A 21,000-nucleotide genomic window follows, 5' to 3' on the forward strand; every position below is an offset into this window, starting at 1 on the left:
CCAGTGGGGGAGTGTGTGGGATGTAGGTGCCAGCTGCACTGCCATATTGCACAGAGAGACTTTCAGAAGCATGGCTGTAATCTTAGGCCCTCATTTTCTTCTGGATCTCCACATCGCTGTGTAGCCAGCAACCCTTCCTGCAAGGAGATGAAGCTTTCACTGCATCACTGAGGGAGAAGAAGATCTGTGCTGTTCCCCTGTGCTGATGTTCCTCTCTCTTCTCCCTGCAGCCTCAGTGTACCCTCCCCGATGTGCTTGTCTGGATGCTCAGCAACAACAAGCGTGTGGCATATGCAAGAATTCCTGCACAGAACATCCTCTACTCAGTAGTTGAAGAGGAGAAGGGCAAGGACTGTGCAAAGATCCAGACAGTTTTTATGAAGGCAAGGCTTATACCCACTGCTCCTCCCTCCTTGCTTCCAGCTCTTCTACCTGAATTCCTGGAGTTCACAAGGAAGTACAGCTCTTGCTCCACCACTGCCTTTATCTCTGACTCCTGTGCATTTCAGTTGGTCACTGGCTGATGGTGATCATCTTGGTTTGAAGATGCATGGCTGAGATGGGAAGCCTGCCAAACCTCCTGTGCTTTCAGGTGCCTGGCTTACACACTGGTGAGATCTTTGCCAAATTGGAAATCTACATGTGGCTTGGGGTAACCAAATACTCAAAGAACTGTTTGGCAGAGCTGCCTGAGGAGTTCAAGTACTTCTCTGAGAGTGGACAGGAACTAGTCCAGCTCTCAGCCTACAGTCCTCCCAGCCGGCTCAGCAGGGACGGTGAGTGTGGGTGACGCTTTGCTATGGCTCTATGAAGAGCAGAGCAGAGAGGTGAGTGTTCCTGCCCCAGGGTCAGTGAGGAGCAGGACCTGATCTATCATCCCCATGCCATTGCCAAGGCATGACTAGAACAGGCATGTCCAGTTTGGTCTCATGAGGAGGTGTTTGCATGCTCATAGCTGGGGCTGCACTGAATCTGCTGCCAGTCTGGCACTGGGCATTATGTCTGCCTCTTGCTGAGGTGGTCCTCCCCCATGGCAGATGCTCCCAGCAGATCACTGCATCTTTCATGTGTCATGTCCTGCCCAGAGGTATCTGGAACACCAACTGTGCTTGTCTGACTTGGCCAAAGTGTTTGGTATGTGCTGGCATTCCGAGAGCCACAGTGAATGCCCCTAGAAGTGGTACTTATTCCTTGCAGGATGTGCCTACTCCTACCTGGCTGTCCCTCTTCATGGGTTTTTTGGCCTCATGCAGGGCTGGTTTAGGGATCTGGCACCTCTCTTCTCTTTTATTTTCATTTCTTGGTTTTTTTTTTCCTTCTTTTTTTCCCCCATCCTTTTTTTCTTTTAAACCAGATTTCAGCTATTTCCAGCTCCGAGCCCACCTGTATCAGGCTCGAGGGATCCTCCCTGCCGATGACAATGGCCTCTCAGACCCATTTGCAAGAGTGGTGTTTTCAACTTATTGCCAAACCACCAGGGTGAGAACGCTTAAATTAGTGCCTCTGCCTTCCTGGGGACTTGGGGAAAGAAAAATCATCATGACTGACATGTTAAAGGTCAGTGATGTGGCAGTCCTGGAAATGTTTGAGCTTCAGGCATGAGTCATTTGCATGCCCTAAGTGGTTCAGGGAAGATGTGACAAAACATGTCTGTGATTGTCTCAAGAGCTGAATGGCATATGCTAGTTGGCCCCAAGTGCTGATTTCACACATTTACCATCTCCCCTCCTCCACCTCTGTGCAGCTGTGTGGGAGAGGGGATGAGCCCACACTTCCTCACTCACAAAACCACAAAGTTCATATAGTTTGTTTCCACTGGTTGTAGTATACTCCAGCCTCTTGTCTCTGCAGATGCTGGAGGAGACCCTGAGCCCCATGTGGAATGAGCTGCTTCTGTTTGACCAGCTAATTATTGATGGGAAAAGAGAAGAGTTGGAAACAGAGACCCCCATCATTATAATCAACCTTTTTAGTCACAATAAATTTGTAAGTATGGTCATGCTGCCCTTATGCTACCATTACCAGGACAGGGAGGGCATAGGAGCTCTGTGTGGTCCTGCAAGTGGGCAGTTTCAAGCCTCATCTCTGTTTGGTTTCCATGACTCAGTGGGATCCTGGTCTGCTGGTGGGGGTGAGTCCTTGGTTCTGTGGCTGAGACTTTCTGCAGACTTGCAGTGTGAGCTGGGGTGAAGCTGCTGGTGCTGTGTACAGATGGCTCAGAGATGCCCTGAGGCAGAGCCTGATGAGGCTAGGTGGGCACTGCACTTCTCTCAGCTGCCTGCCCTTCTTCTTGGCAGGCTGATATTGCAGAGCACTCGTAACCAGGGGGAGATGATGTTATGGCTCTTCCTTCTCTTCTGTCCCCCAGGTGTTATCATGGGATCACAGGGTGTTAGGGGTTGGAGGAGACCCTCTGGAGATCTTCCAGTCCAACCCCCTGCCAGAGCAGGACCACAGAATCCAGCACAGCTCACACAGGAACACTTCCAGACAGGGCTGGAAAATCTCCACAGGAGACTCCACAACCTCTCTGGGCAGCCTGTTCCAGGGCTCTGTGACCCTCACAGTGAAGAAGTTCCTCCTCATGTTGAGGTGGAACCTCCTGTGCTGGAGTTTCCATCCATTGCCCCTTGTCCTGTCACAGGGTGCAACTGAGCAGAGCCTGTCCCTGTCCCTCCCTCTTGACCCCCAGCCCTCAGATACTGATTCCAATTCTATCATAGTTGTGCAGCCTAATGCAGATCTCCAACTCCTCCTGCTCGCTCTGTGCATTGGTCTGGAAGCATTGCAGAGAGGGAATTAATCCTTTGCTTTTCACTCTTGCCCTCAGCCCGTTCCTGGCCGCCTCCATGGCCACCAACCTCCCTGTGAGCCCTGCCTGTGCTGGTGTTTCCTTGTTGGCTCTTGCAGCTCCCCCAGCACATGGTTCATTATCCCCTACCTCCCCTGAAGCAGCAGTGGAACTGGCACATCACCTCTGAAGCATCCCAGTCTTCTTTCCAGTGAGACTTGTTTCTCCCCTTCGAATCTAGTTTAAAGGTCTTCCATACCTCTGCAGTCCTCCCTTTTCTTTCTTCATGAGTACTTTGAAGTCACACTCCTCTCATGGCATCCCATTGTTATCCTAAGTGCAATGGCTTAGCTTGCACTGGATTCTCTGGTGTAGTTTGGCAGCTTTCCTGGGTCCATTTCCTAGCTTTCAGCGTGAGCCAGACACTCTCATACTGACAGAGTGAGGAGAGGTTGGTGTCTGGCCTGGAGAAGATGAGGCAAAGGCAGTGTCTTACTACTGCCTGTAGCTGCCTGATGAGAGAGGGCAGAAAAGGTAGAGTCAGACATCTTTTGCAGATAACCAGGGGCAGTATGATGAGCAGCTGACAGAAACTGAAACAAGAGAAAAATCCATTTTGATATAAGGAAGCCATTTTCACTCAGAGGGAGGTCAAATGGTAGGCCTGGAGCTCAGATAGCTTGTTGGGATCTCTGTCCTTGGTGATACTAAAACCCTGACTGGAGGAGATGCTGAGCAACCTGATCTAGCTTTGAAGTCCTGTAGTGCATGATCCCAGGCTGTTTGCCCAATCCTGCATGGAGGTGGACTAGGAACTGCATCAGGCATGTCTCATCTGCTCCTAGTTCTGGACAGAGCAGAGAAAATCAAATCAGAGGATGGTGAAGGGGGAAGAGCTTGACCTTTGAGTTGGTGACATAACACAGTGATGCTTTGACCCATTCCCTCTTTTCCCATAGGGCTCCCCCGAGTTCCTGGGCCAGGCCTTTGCCATCCCACAGGTGAAGCTGGTTGATGAGTCATACACCAAACCTGCCCTGCAGTTCTTTGACATCTACAAAGGCGCCAAAGCAGCAGGAGAGCTCATTGCTGCTTTTGAGCTGATTGAGCTGGACTACAGCGGCTATTTGGAGGTAAGGGGCTTGTAGGAAGCTACACATGGCTGCCAGTAATCTGAGGAGAGCTGTGTGGGTGAGGATCTGATTGCAACAGGCCCACCAGAGTGTTCCTTGTTAAGAACCAGATCTGGCTTTCAACTGAAGGGAGACTACAGGGACAGAGCCTTTGAACACAGATCAAGAGGAGAAGGGAGGGTGGGCATGGCATGGAATAGAAATGGCTTTTGTCGCTTGCTGTGCCCTGACTCCACCTCTTCAGCCATCAGTGCCTGAGGACGTGGAGCCCAAGGAGCCCAGCTACCTGGGAGACCCCCGTGCTGGACGGTTCATCATCCCTGAGGGCATCCGCCCGCTGCTGAAGGAGTTCCGCATAGAGGTGCACTGCCTGCTGCTGGGCCGGCCCTGTGCTGGGCTGCCCGGTGGATGGCAGAACTGGACTGGGCAGAGCGCAGCGCCTGGGGAGGGAGTCGAGTTTGGAACTCAAATGGGTATTTGAGGCCCAAGCAGATGCCTGGCATGAGGGAGTGTAATGGGTTGGGGCAGACCCCCTCCCCGCCACGCGCAGAAATAACGACTCAGACAAACTGATTGCAAAGGTAGTGGAGAGTTTAACTAGAGAACAGCGAGTGTGCACAAAAGGAAACATGGGGACAAGAAAGGAACCAAAGTAAACCCAGAAAAAAGACCCCAAACCCCACCTGAGGGTGCATCCAAAACCCCCAGGGCTCCTCCTTCCCCCCCTACTGCTAGGCTGGTCTCAGCTGGCCAGATCTGAGACTGCCCATCCCCCAGTGGCCTTGGGCCCAATCAGGCCCAGGGCTGGGAGATCTCACCCCCAGTTACCAAGTCTCGGAGAGGGAAGGAAAAGAGGAAGTGCCAGACCCCACTGCAAAATTTCTAGTGGTGCAAGGGATTATGGTAGAAATACCCTAATTTCCTGAGTCCACCCACTGGGCTGGACTGCTGGACACAGGAAACACCCCTGCAGCAGAGGGCACCCAGCCCAAACGACGACAGGGAGAAACCATCTCAGCACTTCAGCAGCCAGAGCTGTAGGGTGGCTGGGTTGAGAGGCTGGCCTCGTGCCTCTCTGGGGGTCTGTGCCCTGTGGGGTGAGGCAGGTGCAGCACCAGGCAGATCTGCAGGCTGCGTGGCTGGGCTGTGCCTGCCGTGTCCATAGCAGCCCCGGGGCCTTTGCGTTGCGCTTCAGATCCTGTTCTGGGGCCTGCGGCACCTGAAGCGAGTGAATCTGTTTGAGGTGGACCAGCCCCAGGTGATCATTGAGTGTGCTGGCAAGAAGGTAGAGTCGGAGGTGATCGTGACGTACAAAGAGAACCCCAACTTCACAGAGCTGGTCAAACACATGGACGTGGTGAGTGGGAAGCGGGGGCCACGCTGTGCCGTCCCGCACCTGTGCACTGGTTTTGCTCTCCCTTGGCCACATGCTTCAGCTACAGGTCAAAAACTTGGTGAAACTGCCCACAAAGAGCAGTTTCAGCCATTGCCTGTCATTGCAAGGCTGCCTTGGGTTTAGCCCCTGCGCCAGGGGAGGTTTAGGTTGGATGTTAGGAAGAAGTTCTACACAGAGAGAGTGATTGCCCATTGGAATGGGCTGCCTGGGGAGGTGGTGGAGTCACCATCATTGGAGGTGTTCAGGAGGAGACTTGATGGGGTGCTTGGTGCCATGGGTTGGTTGATTAGGTGGTGTTGCATTAGTTGATAGGTTGGACACAATGATCTTGGTTTATTCTATCCTATTCTATCCTATCCTATTCTATCCTATCCTATTCTATCCTATCCTATTCTATCCTATCCTATTCTATCCTATCCTATTCTATCCTATCCTATTCTATCCTATGATCTCAAGTGTCTGGGGAGGTGGTGAAGGAGACTTGATGGGGTGCTTGGTGCCATGGCTTAGTTGTTTAGGTGGTGTTGGATTGGTTGAGGGGTTGGACGTGATGATCTTGAAGGTTTCTTCCAACCTGGTTGTTTACTATTATTATTATTATTACTACTATTACTATTATTACTATTATTCTGTGAACCCTGTGCATGGTTCTTTTGCAGGAGCTCCCAGAGCAGGTCTACCTGCACCCTCCCCTCAGCATCTTCGTGGTGGAAAAGCGCACGTTCGGGCGCACCGTGCTGGTGGGCACGCACGTCGTGTCTGATGTGATGAAATTCTCTCACAGAGAGCTGGAGGAGGAACCAGAAGATATGCCCAAAGGTGAGCTGCTTGGTGAGGCTCCCATGGAGGCAGCAGGCAGGTTCTGCCATTGGCAGAGGTCCCTGGCTCTTCTGCTCCCTCCTAGGCAGTTACCAAAGTCTTCATCTGAGAGCTTATAACAAGCCCAGCAAAAGCACAGCGTGGGGTGGGTTAGGGTTGGAGGCAGGTTGTGATCCTGGTCGTGTAGCACTTAGCTCCAGACTGGTGTTTGAGAAGCAGCAGCAGCTAAGCAATGAAATGCCTAAGGGCTGGCATCCCTCTTTGGGGATGGCAGGGGGCAAGTCACAGACTTTTCTCCAAGGTTAGCCATGATGTTTGCCTCTCCACCACACCAGCAGGACCGTTCATCTGTATGGCATCTCCTTGGGGTGTCTTTCCCAGGTGCTGTGTGCTTTACATTTTCAGAAAGCAGAGGGAGAGTGACTCATGAAGATGTCTTAGTCCAACAGGATGTTTAGCTGGAGCTACATGCCATACAGTAACATATCCCTGTGGAAAGTTCATGTCTAGAATCAGAGAGATTTAGCCTGGGGATGACTATAGTGTGCACCTTTTTCAACCTTCTGCATAGCCAGACAGGAGAGCTGTCCCCAGTGAGACCTCCATCAAGCTTTGGGGAGCTGGTCTGCTGGGATGAAGGACTGAAAGGTCTAAGCTTCTCTCATGTCGTTAGGTCAAGGTCTGCTCCTTGGATAATGGGTTCACCAAATAGCTCTCTAGTAACAACAGCCAAAGATCCTGATCTGGAAGCATGTGAATAAATATGGCACAAGGGAAAAGGAGCAAAATATTGATTATGTGTTCACTTCTGAGTAGGGAGGATGTGTCTCATACATCTGAATTTCTGGGAGTCAGCAATAAGCGTGATGATGGTGGTGCCCAGTTTCAGCACTCCGTCACTGTGCTTGGTGTTCCAATACTATTTTTGTAGGGCCTGCTATCTAAAACTTTAATCACACTATAGTGGAATAACAGGGAGAGTGTTCCTGTGGAGTAACAAATGGCCAAAAATTAGGAAGCAGTGGGCAGAAATGAATGCATGAGAACATGAAGCTCTTTCTCCTCAGACCAGAAAGCCTCATCCCAGCATCTTCCCTCTCAGACTGTGGTCAACATTGGCGCGGCAGCTGGTGATCCGTGTCCCAGCACTCACCCCCTGAGTCTCGTGAAGGTGAGTGATGTGTCTGGCCCAGAACATTCTGAAGTTTCAAAAGCCACTTGACCAATAAAAAAGAAATTTCTGATGTTCAGAATTAGATTTCACCTACCTGTTTTGTGCTCTGGACCCAAACGCTCCTCTCTCCTGCCTGCTTGTTGGCAGTGCTGCCTGCCTGGGCTCTGGAGGCGCTGGGAGGAGAGCTGCATTGCTTTCTGTCCTGAAAACTGCTGCTTCTGTAGCAAAGCACAAGCTGGGGCTGCAGGTGGCTTTGCACCTTCTGTGCTCTGCCTGAAAGCTGAGCCTCTGCCAGAGGCTCACAGGGCACCAAAGAAGGGTGTCGTGGGTGATTATTTCCTCCCTCTGATGCCTTTTCTCTGTTATTTTAAGGCTCATTTGAAGAAAAATCCTATTGATAGACTTGTGAGGAAGGAGGATGAATATGAAGAGGAAAAACCAGATCTGGAAGAACTGGATTGGTGGTCCAAGTACTATGAGTCCCTGAAGGAGCTGTATAGTCAGGTAATCTTTTGTGACAGCTGCCAGTAGAGGGGTAAAGGAGCTGCACTGCCTTGAGGAAGATGCTTTCACAGCACTGTCATAGGAGCCCTTCTAGCATGAATCTGCAGGAAGATGTGGGCCTTTGTGTCTCAAGCACACTTGAGGTAGACAGGTGTCAAGCATCTGCCAGGCAGACTGATATCAGCAGGCAATGGGCTGACTGCCCAGCTGATTTTGGGAACACAGCTAGGCTTTTGTTGAGACACTCATCAAAATGTGACCTTGCTAATTTTAGCTGCAACACAGAGACTTTCATGCTGTTTACTCTCTGTCCTTGCTCTCTTCCCACAATATGCTATGGGAGCAGGTCTGCAGCAAAATCCTTCCTTGTCCTGCATCCCTTAAATCCCAGTCAAGAAGCCCATCACGAGGATCTGAGAAGAAGAAAAAGTCATTAAGGCACTCATTGGATACCCTTCTGCAATGATGTTAATGCTGGAGCCTGTCCAGAGCAGGGCAGTGAGGCTGGAGTGCCTGGGCTGGAGGAAGGGCTGAAGGAGCTGGGGGTGTTCAGGCTGGAGGAGGCTGAGGGAGACCTCACTGCTCTCTACAGCTCCCTGAAGGAAGGTTGGGGTGAGGAGGGGGCAGCCTCTGCTCCTTGGAGGCAAGAGACAGGAGCAGAGGAAACGGTTTCAAGCTGTGTTGGGGAGGTTCAGGATGGATCTCAGGAAATTTTCACAGAGGGGGTTCTCAAACATTGGAACAGGCTGCCCAGGGCAGTGGGGGAGTCATCATCCCTGGATGGTGTGGGCCTGCTGCTTAGGGACGTGGTCAAACTGGGTCAAAGGTTGGACTGGAGCTTTGAGGTCTCTCCCAGCTGGAGGTTTTTTGTTTTCTAAATGACCTCAAGCTAGCTGTTGCTGGCTCTGCTGGCAGGAAACCTTTGATAGTGTCCTATGCTTTGATGAGAGGCCTTTGCTGTCAGGGCTCTAGGGTGACTGTTTGTGTGTGTTTCAGACACGCAGTGATGATGAAGATGCTGAGAATGATGACCTGAATGATCCAGGTGAGTCCCCTGGCAATACCCAGCTCTTCTGTGGGAAGAGCCAGGACTTGTGCCATCCCAGAGGGTGCTATGCTTGTGGGAATGGGGTCTGAGCAGGCAACAGCTTTGAAACACTGAGCAAAAAATAAGACAAAAAGGAGCACAGGGACTGGAAACGTTATCAAGGTCTGACAAAGACTGTTGAGAATTACAAACTTTGCTCAGAAAAGCTTTGCAGATTGTGTTGAAGCAAGAGCCTTTTCCTGCTCAAAAACCTGCAGTAAAATCAGCTGCAAGGATTGTGGAATTGTCAGGGTGAGAGCAGGAAGCAGAGGTGGGATGCTGAGAGGGAATCTGTGCTTGTGGGATACTCACCTTGGGTACAGGATTCACCAGGAGGTAGCAGAAAAACAGTGGGAATGAAGGGATGATTCGAGAACAGTGTCACAGCCTATGGCTCCTGTTTGCAGAGGTGTAAGCAGTGGCTCTCCTAGCAATAACCTGGGGAGGTGAGACAGTAAGTCTAGAAATGATGGAAATCCTGTTCAAGGAGAGGACTGGATGCCCTGCATGCCACCAGCACTCAAGGAATCTAGATAGAGTCTTTGGGAAATGCATCCTCTCTTTCCTTGGGTTGCTGGTGCCCTAGAGAAAGGTCAAGCTTTGCTCTCCCCAGGAATAGCTGCCTGCTTCCATCAGGCATGAATGCAAGTCTGTGGGACCGGATGGGATCCATCCTAGGGCGCTGAGAGAGCTGGCAGATGAGCTGCCAAGCCGCTCTCCATCATTTTCCTCCAGTCCTGGCTCAGCAGTGAGGTCCCAGATGACTGAAACTGGCCAGTGTGGTCCCCATCCACAAGAAGGGTCGGATGGAGGAACCTGGAAACTCCAGGCCTGGCAGCCTGACCTCAGTGCCAGGGAAAGTGATGGAGCAGATTATCCTGGGGGCAATAACTGCACCTGAAGGATGGCCAAGGGCTCAGGCCCAGCCAGCATGGAGTTAGGAAGGGCAGGTCCTGCCTCTCCAACCTGATCTCCTTCTATGATCAGGTGACTGCCTGGTGGCTGTGGGGCAGGCTGTGGATGTGGTCTGCCTGGGCTTCAGCAAGGCCTTTGTGAAACTGTCCCCCACAGCAAACTGCTGGCTACGCTGTCAGCTCATGGCTTGGACAGCAATACTCTGTGCTGGGTTAGGAACTGGCTGGAGGGCCGAGCCCAGAGAGTGGTGGTGCATGGTGCCACAGCCAGCTGGCAGCCAGGCACCAGTGGCATCCCCCAGGGATCAGTGCTGGGCCCCATGCTCTTTAATATCTTCACTGATGATCTGGATGAGGGCATTGAGTCAGTCATCAGCAGATTTGCAGATGACACCAAGCTGGGGGCAGGAGTTGATCTGCTGGAGAGTAGAGAGGCTTTGCAGAGGGACCTCAACCGACTGGACAGATGGGCAGAGTCCAATGGGATGGCATTCAACAAATCCAAGTGCTGGGTGCTGCACTTTGGCCACAGCAACCCCATGCAGAGCTACAGGCTGGGGTCAGAGTGGCTGAGAGCAGTCAGGCTGAGAGGGACCTGGGGGTGCTGATTGACAGCCACCTAAACATGAGCCAGCAGTGTGCCCAGGCAGCCAAGAGGGCCAATGGCATCCTGGCCTGCATTAGGAATAGTGTGGCCAGCAGGAGCAGGGAGGTCATTGTGCCCTGTACACTGCACTGGTTAGGCCACACCTTGACTCCTGTGTCCAGTTCTGGGCCCCTCAGTTTCAGAAGGATATTGAGACACTTGAAGGTGTCCAGAGAAGGGCAGCAAGGCTGGGGAGAGGCCTTGAGCACAGCCCTGTGAGGAGAGGCTGAGGGAGCTGGGGTTGTTTAGCCTGGAGAGGAGGAGGAGGCGGCTCAGGGGAGACCTCATTGCTCTTTACAACTACCTGAAAGGTGGTTGTGGCCAGGAAGGGGTTGGTCTCTTCTCTCTAGCAACCAGCACCAGAACAAGAGGACACAGTCTCAAGCTGTGCCAGGGGAAGTTTAGGCTGGAGGTGAGGAGAAAGTTCTTCCTAAGAGAGCTGTTAGCCATTGGAATGTGCTGCCCAGGGAGGTGGTGGAGTCCCCATCCCTGGAGGTGTTCAAGAGGGGACTGGATGTGGCACTTGGTGCCATGGTCTAGTCATGAGGTCTGTTGGGACAGGTTGGACTCGATCCTTGAGGTCTCTTCCAACCTTGGTGATACTGTGACACAAAACAGCAGTCTGTTGAATGAGCATGCCTCCAAAGAAGAGGGTTAGCTCTCATCTGTGCCTTCCCTGACAACACAGGTGCTCTCGTCCAGCCACCTTCACCATTTGGTTGTTGCCCACTTTTTTCTTAAACAGTAGCCATGCAGGCAGGCAACTCTGTGCTGGTTTTTGTGTGCCACACCTTGTTTAGGAGCCTGAGATGCCATAAGGACAGCTGTGATGGCTCCTGCTACCCTGACACACGTCAGGCCTTGGGTGAAAGTGAAAGCTGTTACTGGGAGTCTGTTACTTGGGGTCAGTTCATGGACAGACACTTGAGATCATATAATAGAGTAGGATAGGATAGGATAGGATAGAGTAGGATAGAATAGAATAGGATAGGATAGGATAGAATAGAATAGAATAGAATAAACCAAGGTCATTGTGTCCAACCTATCAACTAATCCAACACCACCTAATCAACTAACCCATGGCACCAAGCACCCCATCAAGTCTCCTCCTGAACACCTCCAGTGATGGTGACTCCACCACCTCCCCGGGAAATGTGAGAGATCAGAGCATTCCCTAATGTTCTATTGCTGTTTCTAGATGGAGGGAATTTAAATGCATCCTCTCTTGACATGGAAGCAGAAGATGAGGCAGTAATTGAAGCTGAACCTGCTCAACCCAAAAGGAAGCTCATCGCCACCCTTCAGGTGATTATCAGGGTGATAGGTCTGGCTTCTTTGTCCATGTAATACACCAGGGTAAAGCAGGCCTAGGTGAAATGCTTGAGCCAGGGAAAGGCTGGGCTTCCTGACTCTCCTTCCCTTTCAGGTAGCAGGAAAGGCCCCAAATGACTTTCTTTTCAGATCTACAACTCTGAGCTGGAAAATGAGTTTGGTAACTTTGAAGACTGGCTGTGTATTTTCCCCCTTCATCGTGGCAAGGCAAATGAGGATGAAGATGGAAATGAGGACGAACACTTTGTGGGGAAGTACAAGGTACTGTGTAATGTGAATGACATTTGCACAGCAAATCTTTAGGGCAACCTGTGTTTCAGAGTGGTGTGGGGCTAGGATTTGCCCTCCTTCCCTGCCCCGCAATCAGAGATTCACCCCAAGAATAGAGAGTTACCTCCACAATAAATCACCAGACCAGCTCAGAAAGATTTGGAAGCAAAATGAAGCTATGTTTACTAAAAGTGAACTAAAGAGGAAATGATATAAGGTGACAAGACACATACAAAACATATTTACAACTTACCAATCATACAAGGACTCCCTTGTACAGATCTACACCCCGCTGCACAGCCCAGAGGGACTGCTAGTAGCCTCCTCCCCCCATGCCTTCCCTGGTACCTTCACAGACACATTAACAGTCAGTTGAGCCAGCAGAAGGCCGAAAGGGAGATAAGGCAGCAAGCCATGCAAGCAACAGCTGCAGAGAGAAGCAGCAAAAAGGGCAGAGAGAACATCTGTACAAGCAAGTACAAGCTATCCAGCAAACAAATGGGAAGTTATAAACTCACAGTTATTATTGTTCTGTGTCCAATCCCCAGCTTTTTTTTGCCTTAAACTCAAAGTCTCTGGAAAATTCTTACTCTTACTTTGCAATTAGTAGCTGGGCTAAAGTACCAGCCCCAAACCATAGAGCATGCTGACATCAGCCAAGCTTTGGAGAGTTCATGTGTGTGCCAGGTGATGTGCAGAATGGCCACAGTACTGGTGGTGCCTGTTGCAGAAATTGTGTGCTGTATGCCTTTGTTAGTTGATAAGTGCACCTGGTTCAGATTTTCTCAGCTCTTGCAAGAAGAAATCACAAAGCATAAAGGACTCTTATTCTGGTTGAGGCCTCTGGGAATGTTCAGTATGTGAAGAAGAATTAGATAGCTTCACTGGCTTTAAAAGTAGTAAAACTTGTTTAAAAGTGGCTTCTCTCACCCAGAATCCTCTCAAATAGCAACTGCAGAAACTGATTCAAGAAGGTACCTAGAAAAACTTTGGTGCACTGTGTCTTTGGTAGTGCAAAGTGCCTGGGGAGGTTCAGGTCTTCTGGCATTGATCTGACAGTCTGCAGCCTAACTTTCAGATATGGACTGGCTTTGCCATATGGACACAGTGCCTGTGGGCACAGGGTGTCTGTGATCTGCATGGGCCAATGGCTCTGATTTTTGTAGTTGGCAGGTGAAGCCGGTCTTGATGGCTCAAATCCCATCTGAGATACTCTCTTTTCTATCTAGTGGCTACTCTCAATGTCTTCTCTGCAGGGCTCCTTCTATGTCTACCCCACTGAGGAAGCTGGCGTGGAGCCTAAGGTCTCCCAAGGCATTCCAAGGAACAGACCCATCAAGGTTCTTGTAAGAGTTTACATTGTTAAGGTAAGCCTCTGGTGCTGGTGCCAGTAGAACCTGGAGGTCTGTTGCTCCCTTTGGACCTTCTGCCATTCTCTGTTCAGTAAATCTGAGCAGTGATGCTTGCAAAAAGCTTGATGATGGCTTGAAGTGCCTGCCAGCTCAGTGGATGTCAACTACATCTTGTTCAAGAGGAGCCTTCAATGCTTTATAGCTTCAGGAGATGCTAACTATCCAGAGGTGCATTTCTGGGCTCCTCTCGTGTGCTTGGGGTGCTAAGCAAGCAGGTGGCTGACAGCTGTGTGCATCAGTGGCTTGTTGAGTGTGGATTTGCATGGGAGCAAGCAACCTGTGTCAGTGCCAGGACAGCTGCTGGAGGGACCCAACCAGTGGGCTTGAGCAGTCTGGGGCCTGTGCAGTGCTCTTGGGCAGGTTGCTCTCTGCCCCTGCTGTGTGGCAGCACCTCTCGTGTATTCCAGGCTACGAACCTGTCGCCAGCAGATCCCAACGGCAAGGCAGACCCCTACGTGGTGGTGACCGTGGGGAAGGAGCAGAAGGACACAAAGGAACGATACATCCCGAAGCAGCTCAATCCTGTGTTTGGAGAGTATGCAGGAAGTTTTACTCTGTCAGGTTTAACAGGAATAGTGCAAATCTGGGGCTCAGGCCCAATATGTGTGGTCTTCTCTTCCTTTTGTGCTGTAACACAAAGGTCCTGAGCATGTCTTTTGCCTCCAGCTAACACAGGAGCGACCAAAAGTGTTTTGGGTTAGGAGGGGAGCACTCCCAAGGGCTTAACAGCCTGTAGTGGGTTGAAATTTCCCCCCAGCATTAACTTTGCCAGACCAGCTCGGTATGAAGCAAATGGAAGCTGTGCTTACAAGCAAAGCTACTCTCTACAATGGAATGCAGTGAAGATGTACAAAATACACAATGTTTACAGTATTATACAGATAGTTACAATTGGTAAACAGCACTATAACCTTCCTGGTCAGAGACCAGGGAAGCTGTTCCACTGCCCCCTCTCCCTCCCTGTCCCAACAGTAAAAGGAGAGGAGAGAAAGCAGTGGTTAGACCTAACCAAGGTAATGCAGCCAAGGTCAGCCAGAAGCAGGTTAATCTCTCCCGAGTGAAGCAAGCAGAGAAGGGATCAGAAAAGAGAAAGAATTGTTTGGCTACAGCCAGTCTTATTTCTCCAATGAATTTGTTTAGAATAATCTTCAGTTTTCCTTTTTACACCCAATAGTGGTTTGTAAAATATTTTTCTACTCCAAATCTGTGAGACATTTTTTAAAGGGATAGCCTAAAACCACCACACAGACAAAGGAGGAAGCTAAGCAGCAACATGAGGTAGCTTTTTTTTCCTAGCTCCAGGACCTCTAGCCAGGGACTACTGGAAAAGAACTCCTTTGTCTGAACATGGAAAACTGCACTCACTGAACTTATGGAGAGCCAAACTTTATCAGAGGTCTTTAGATTATTAAATACAGTTCTTAAATGTGTACAGTTCTTAAATGTAGCAGAGCATGTGCTTCGTTGCCATCCTCTGTTAATTGCACTCCCCCCATCTACTTCTGTCTAGAGTTGTGGAGCTGACAGTCTCCTTACCCATGGAATCAGAACTCACTGTGGCAATATTTGACCATGATTTGGTTGGATCTGATGATCTGATTGGGGAGACCAAGATTGACTTGGAGAATCGATTCTACAGCAAGCACAGGGCCAACTGTGGAGTGTCTTCTCAGTATGACCTGTAGGTAACGGTGTGGTGCATTAGGGCTGACAGACCTTCTCCTTGCTGACCATTTCAGTGGGCAGCAGTTTTGCAGGACAGAGCTTGCATACACAGTATTGGGATGGGAGCCATCCAGAGAGACCTGGGCAGGCTGGAGAGGTAGGCTGAGGAGAATCTCATGAGGTTCAAAGTGCAAGTCCTGCACCCAGGTCAGGGCAACCCTCAGTATCAATTTGATATCAGTCCAGGCTGGGGGATGATGAGGTTGAGAGCAGCCCTGCAGAAAAGGACTTGGGGCTACTGGGGTGTGAGAAGCTGGACATGAATCAACAATGCACACTTGCAGCCCAGAGGGAAAATGGCATCCTGGGCTGCATCAAAAGAAGCGTGGCCAGCAGGTCGAGAGGGGCGACTCTGCTCCTCTGTGCTAATGAAACTCACCTGGAGCACTGTGTCCAGTTCTGGGACTGTCAACACAAGAGAGACCTCGACCTGCTGGAGCAGGTCCAGAGCAGGGCCATGAAGATGATCAGAGGGCTGGAGCACCTCTCCTATGCGGACAGGCTGGAAGAATTTGGGCTGTTCAGCCTGGAGAAGAGAAGGCTCTGGGGAGACCTTAGTGCTGCATCTCAGTATCTGAAGGGGACCTACAGGAAGGCTGAGGAAAGCATTTTTTGGAGTGACAGGGTGAGGGCCAATGGTTTGAAACTGGAGCAGGGTAGATTTAGGTTGGACATAAGGAAGAAATTCTTCACAATATTGATGTGATTTTGACCACTTTCATGTTTTTCTGGCAGTGGCTAATTCTGTCAGCAGTAAGCCTCATGACATCTCTTTTCCTCTGGCCTTGTTCAGCATGGATTCTTTAGTGCCTTTGGCCAGTTTTATGTAAACTTCTTTTCTCCTACTCCCACTTTTGGAGAATTAGCTGTGGGTATGGGGCTGACTCCACAGCACTACTGTAACCTCTGCCTCATAAGCTGCAGGTGGAATTGCTCCTGCAGCTGCTCTGAAGCTAATGGTTCTGTAGGGTACAAGGTTGGCTTGTTGCTGGGGGGTGAGAACTCGTTCAGTTGTTCATTCATTCAGCTTTTGCATGCCTGTGGTTTTCTTGGTCAAAATCTGGTGACACAGGCTGTGCTGTAAGGAAGGCAGGAAAGGAAAAAAGCCTGTTGTGTGCAAGCTGAGGATGTTCTCAATGTTCTCCTTTCCATGCAGAAATGGTTACAACATGTGGCGAGATGCTTTCAAACCCACCCAGATCTTGGATAGTTTGTGCAAGAAAAACTCCCTCCCTGCAGCAGAATACAGATGTGAGGAGGTCAAAGTGGACAATAAAATATTCAAGGTTCCTCCAGAGGCTTTTCCTGAAGGTACAGAGGCCTTTGAGAGCAATGACTGGTCCCTTAAACAGCTGACTGTGCTCAGCAGTGGTGGGGAGAGGTCTGGGAATTTGCCAGACTTTCTTCCCTGTAGTGTCCAGACTGGCTGCCCCCACTTCATGCTCTGCATGGCCCAGCTTTCTGGGCCACCGTGGGGAATACCCTTGGTGCTCAGTGGCCTGGTTTTAGTTGCTAATGATGTTAGGCTGGGAGAAGTTGTGATACAGGCCATTGAGTCCTGAAGTATCTTCCCAGGCAGCAGTGGAACAAAGCAAACCTGCTTGCATGTGCAGCCAGAGAAGGCACAGCTTTCTCTGCTGGCTGACACCACCACAGAGCTGTACCTCCATCTGCTTGTGGCTACCACCAGCAGTATTCTAGTACACTGGCATCTTTTTTTCTTTAGCTGGCTTTGTCCTTCAGGGATGCTCTCTGATTCTGGGGCCTTTGAGTGCCAGGAGTGATTCCCCCACTGCCCTTCGCTACTATTGATTTCCTCCTTGTGGGCAGCTTCTGCTTCTCCTTTGCTGTTTTTCTTTCTTCCTCACTGATGTGATCAGCCCTGAGCCAAGTCCATTGATGTCCAAGAACACAGCAACCTTTCATACCCTCTGCCAGCAGTGATGCAGAACTACCCTGAGCACAGCCTGTCCCTGCTATGCACATTCCCTCAAGTAGCCAACAGCTGTGAAACTGAATCCAGCCTGGAGGAGAGGATGGAGCAGATATGGCTGGGTCCTGCAAAGCAGTACTATGTAGTCTGTAGGAAGGATGATCCCTGTGCTGGCCTGCCCAGAGCAGGGACCCCTGTGTGAACTGCCAACTTCACCTTCTGTTTATTTCAGTGCTCCTGTTCCTTGGTTTTCTGCTGGCCTCTGGCTTGTGTCATGAAGGAAAAAGAAATTCTTCTCAGGACAGGACAAAGAGTCTCTAAAATCCCTTTTCTCAGGTTACTGAGTAGCTGGGCAAGGAGAAAGGAGTTGCTCTCCTGGTGGACCCTTGACAGCCAGCTCTGATTCAGATGTGGCTGCAGTTAATACCCTGTGAACCTCTGCTGTGTTTGGGGACTGCTTGAGATGGTTTTGATCTGAACGTGATCTCTAAAGGGCAGGTGCTTTCCCTAAGCCCAGGGGTGGGTCATTATATCCTCACCTCTTGGTTCCTGCTTTTCTTGCCAGCTGCAGCATTTGGTCTGGAACTGTCATTTAGCCTCACTGTGCCAACTGAGTCAGTTAATGGAGGGTGCAGCTGTATTGCACTGCCAAGAGACAAGCGCTGCTTTCCTGGAGCTCTCCTCCATGGAGCTGTCGGCACTGCTCCGGAGTGTCACATCCTGCACAGCATCCCCTGGATCATTTTCTCAGGGCCATAGTAAATTCTTTTTTGCCTTTTTCCTCTTATTTATCTTTGCTTGTTTGTCTTCCTGCCTACAGTGTTCCTCATTGGTGCAGCATATTGGACTAATTCCTTTCATTCTTGTCCTCCTGCTTCTCCCTGTTTTGTTTCTCTGTCGAGGTGCTTGTTTGACCAGTCCGTCATCTTCCCTTACTTCTGCCTGTGCCTAAAGTCCTGATGTGGCTCTTGCGGGTCAGAGGCCTTCATCTTCTACCTGTCTGTGTCCTGCTGCAGAGGCTTCTGTGAGGAACAGAAGACGAGTGGCATATGAGAACTGGTCAGTGGATGATGAACACAAGGCTTTGTATGTCCTGCAGCACTGGGAAGAGATGCCAAGTTATGGGTACAAACTGGTACCAGAGCATGTGGAGACCCGGTCCCTTTACAACCCAGAGAACCCTGGTCTTGTGCAGGTGAGATGTGTTTCCTTGCCTGGCCTAGACATTGCTCTAGGGAAGGACCTTCAGGGCAGCTTGTTCCCAGTCCCTTTGGCTGGTCCCCTGTTGTCCTTTTGTCTCCTCCTCATGGCATAAGTCCCATGTGTTGCCCTCTTCCTGGATGGGGGATGAGAGCTGTGTCTGTTAATGGCTGTTCCTGCTGTTAAGTGAGGACTCTTGGCCTTGTGTGTCCTTGTCTCACATCTTGTCTCTGACCTTGTGGTACTTCTCAATACCCTTTCCTCAAGGGGCTTCTGTCCGTTGATGTGGTCACAGTGCTGGTGGCCCAGAGTCCTTCCTGTCTCATCAGGCCACATAGCACTGCTCTGAAGGCAAGGAACCTGCTCTGCCTTCCGAGCACAATGGTTGGCCATAGTGTCCTTGCCTATCCTGACTCTTTTGCTGCTTTGTCCCCTACTGCTGCTGCTTTGGTCCCCTGCAAGAGCCCTGTTTGAAACAGCCTCAGTTCAGCTGAAATGAGCAGAGTGGGGAGGGTAAGAAGCAATTTTGGCTAGGTTTAAATTTTCCCTATTGCCAAGCAGTGGCTTTCAGGTGAGAGCTTTCCTTGCAGGACCAAGCCCTTGTTCCTTGAAGAGCTGAAGACTGGTCTGTCCTTTTGAAATGTCTCTGCTGCCTTCTCTCCTCAGGGCTCCTTGCACATGTGGATTGACATGTTTCCAACTGATGTCCCTGCACCGCCACCTGTCAATATCAAGCCACGACTGCCTGTCAGGTAGGACCCATGGGTGCTGGGGCTGGTGAGCCTCCATGGAGGGTCACTGTTCCTCACTGTGCCTGGCAGGTGTCTCACTCACCCCTGTGTCCTTCCCACAGCTATGAACTGCGTGTGATTATCTGGAACACGGATGATGTGATCCTTGACGATGTCAACCCAATAACAGGAGAGCGTTCCAGTGACATCTACGTGAAAAGGTCTGATGGGAGCTGGAGGGAGGCCACAGCCTTTCTCTCCTGCTCTCCCTGCCCCACAGCCTCACTGTCCCCTCTTCCTCTGCTCCTCCCTGCCGCAGCACAAAGAGCACCCCCACTCCCCCAAGTCAGACTTGGTACCTCCAAAGATGCTGTTCAGGTGCTGGTCCTGTTTGGCTCTTGGAATCTTCCTTTCCTGTACCCCACGGGCTTCAGCTTTTCTGCTCTGCCTTTGGGGCTTGCTGATGGGGTAGAAGGTAACTGAGTTTCTCCTGCAGCTGGATAAAGGGTCTTGACCATGACAAGCAGGAGACTGACGTTCACTTCAACTCCTTGACCGGGGAGGGCAATTTTAACTGGAGGTTCATCTTCCGCTTCAACTATCTCCCGACCGAGAAGGAGATCACCTACAAGCAGAAGGACTCTGTCTTCTCCATGGAGGAATCCGAGTTTCGGGAACCAGCTGTCCTGGTCCTCCAGGTCTGGGATTATGACAGGATTTCAGCTAATGATTTTCTAGGTATGGTGTGAGCTGCTGGAAGTGGGGTGAGCGACCTGGAGTGTTACAGCATTGGACGTGTGAGGAGGCTGGGGTGGGACACAGGAAAGGAGTGCACAACAAGCAAAGCAAACTGGCCACATCAGAGATGAGACAACACCGGTGACTTCTGCTTCTTAGTCTCTGACTCTTGGGCTGGTTCTTTCTTATGCTGTGCTTCAAATTCTCCTTCTGCAAATGTTCAGGACACTTCTAGATCATTGCAGCATCTGGAATGTACTTGTGGTGTGGGAGCATGGCTGAGATAGAAAAACAAATGGTGTGTGGGGCTCACCAGAGGCTTTTCCTGCCTGACCAACCTGATCTCCTATGATCAGGTGAGTGCCTGGTGGATGTGGGGCAGGCTGTGGATGTGGTCTGCCTGGACTGCAGCAAGGCCTTTGCCACCATCCCCCACAGCAAACTGCTGGCCAAGCTGTCAGCCCCTGGCTTGGACAGCAGCTCTCTGAGCTGGGTTAGGAACTGGCTGGAGGCTGAGCCCAGAGAGTGGTGGTGAATGGTGCCACAGCCAGCTGGTGGCCAGTCAGTAGTGGTGTCCCCCAGGGATCAGTGCTGGGCCCATTGATCTTTAACATCTTTATTGATGATCTGGATGAGGGCATTGAGTCCATCAGCAGTAAATTTGCAGATGACACCAAGCTGGGGGCAGGAGTTGATCTGCTGGAGGGTAGAGAGGCTCTGCAGAGGGACCTGGACAGGCTGGGCAGATGGGCAGAGGCCAAGGGCAGGAGATTGAACATATCCAAGTGCCAGGTTCTGCACATTGGCCACAACAATCCCATGCAGTGCTACAGGCTGGGGTCAGAGTGGCTGAGAGCAGCCAGGCAGAGAGGGACCTGGGAACATGAGCCAGCAGTGTGCCCAGGCGGCCAAGAGGGCCAGTGGCATCCTGGCCTGCATCAGGAACAGTGTGGCCAGCAGGAGCAGGGAAGTCATTCTGCCCCTGTACACTGCACTGTCTAGACTACTCCTTGAGTCCTGTGTCCAGTTCTGGGCCCCTCAGTTTAGGAAGGAGGTTGACTTGCTGGAACGAGTCCAGAGAAGGGCAACAAAGTTGGTGAAGGGGCTTGGAACACAGCCCTGGGAGGAGAGACTGAGGGAGCTGGGGTTGCTTAGCCTGGAGAAGAGGAGACTCAGGGGGGACCTTCTTGCTCTC

The 21,000-nt window shown here is 50.9% G+C and overlaps 1 protein-coding gene across 1 annotated transcript in view; it reads left to right on the top strand.

Annotated features, from left to right (window-relative positions):
* Window positions 1-21,000, top strand: part of LOC104301515 (fer-1-like protein 4) — a 49,200-nt gene that overhangs the window by 25,226 nt on the left and 2,974 nt on the right. Inside the window, exons 25-45 of the mRNA XM_054173344.1 lie at window positions 231-383; window positions 593-776; window positions 1,355-1,479; window positions 1,852-1,986; window positions 3,751-3,924; window positions 4,169-4,285; window positions 5,120-5,281; window positions 5,980-6,139; window positions 7,207-7,310; window positions 7,686-7,817; window positions 8,814-8,862; window positions 11,663-11,769; window positions 11,926-12,057; window positions 13,323-13,433; window positions 13,886-14,024; window positions 14,991-15,159; window positions 16,360-16,514; window positions 18,153-18,331; window positions 19,003-19,088; window positions 19,190-19,288; window positions 19,564-19,805. Of these exons, the coding sequence (XP_054029319.1) occupies window positions 231-383; window positions 593-776; window positions 1,355-1,479; window positions 1,852-1,986; window positions 3,751-3,924; window positions 4,169-4,285; window positions 5,120-5,281; window positions 5,980-6,139; window positions 7,207-7,310; window positions 7,686-7,817; window positions 8,814-8,862; window positions 11,663-11,769; window positions 11,926-12,057; window positions 13,323-13,433; window positions 13,886-14,024; window positions 14,991-15,159; window positions 16,360-16,514; window positions 18,153-18,331; window positions 19,003-19,088; window positions 19,190-19,288; window positions 19,564-19,805 (2,914 nt within the window). The remainder of the gene's footprint in view (window positions 1-230; window positions 384-592; window positions 777-1,354; window positions 1,480-1,851; window positions 1,987-3,750; window positions 3,925-4,168; window positions 4,286-5,119; window positions 5,282-5,979; window positions 6,140-7,206; window positions 7,311-7,685; window positions 7,818-8,813; window positions 8,863-11,662; window positions 11,770-11,925; window positions 12,058-13,322; window positions 13,434-13,885; window positions 14,025-14,990; window positions 15,160-16,359; window positions 16,515-18,152; window positions 18,332-19,002; window positions 19,089-19,189; window positions 19,289-19,563; window positions 19,806-21,000) is intronic.

Source organism: Dryobates pubescens, chromosome 26, assembly GCF_014839835.1.
Source record: "Dryobates pubescens isolate bDryPub1 chromosome 26, bDryPub1.pri, whole genome shotgun sequence".
Lineage (NCBI taxonomy): Eukaryota > Metazoa > Chordata > Aves > Piciformes > Picidae > Dryobates > Dryobates pubescens.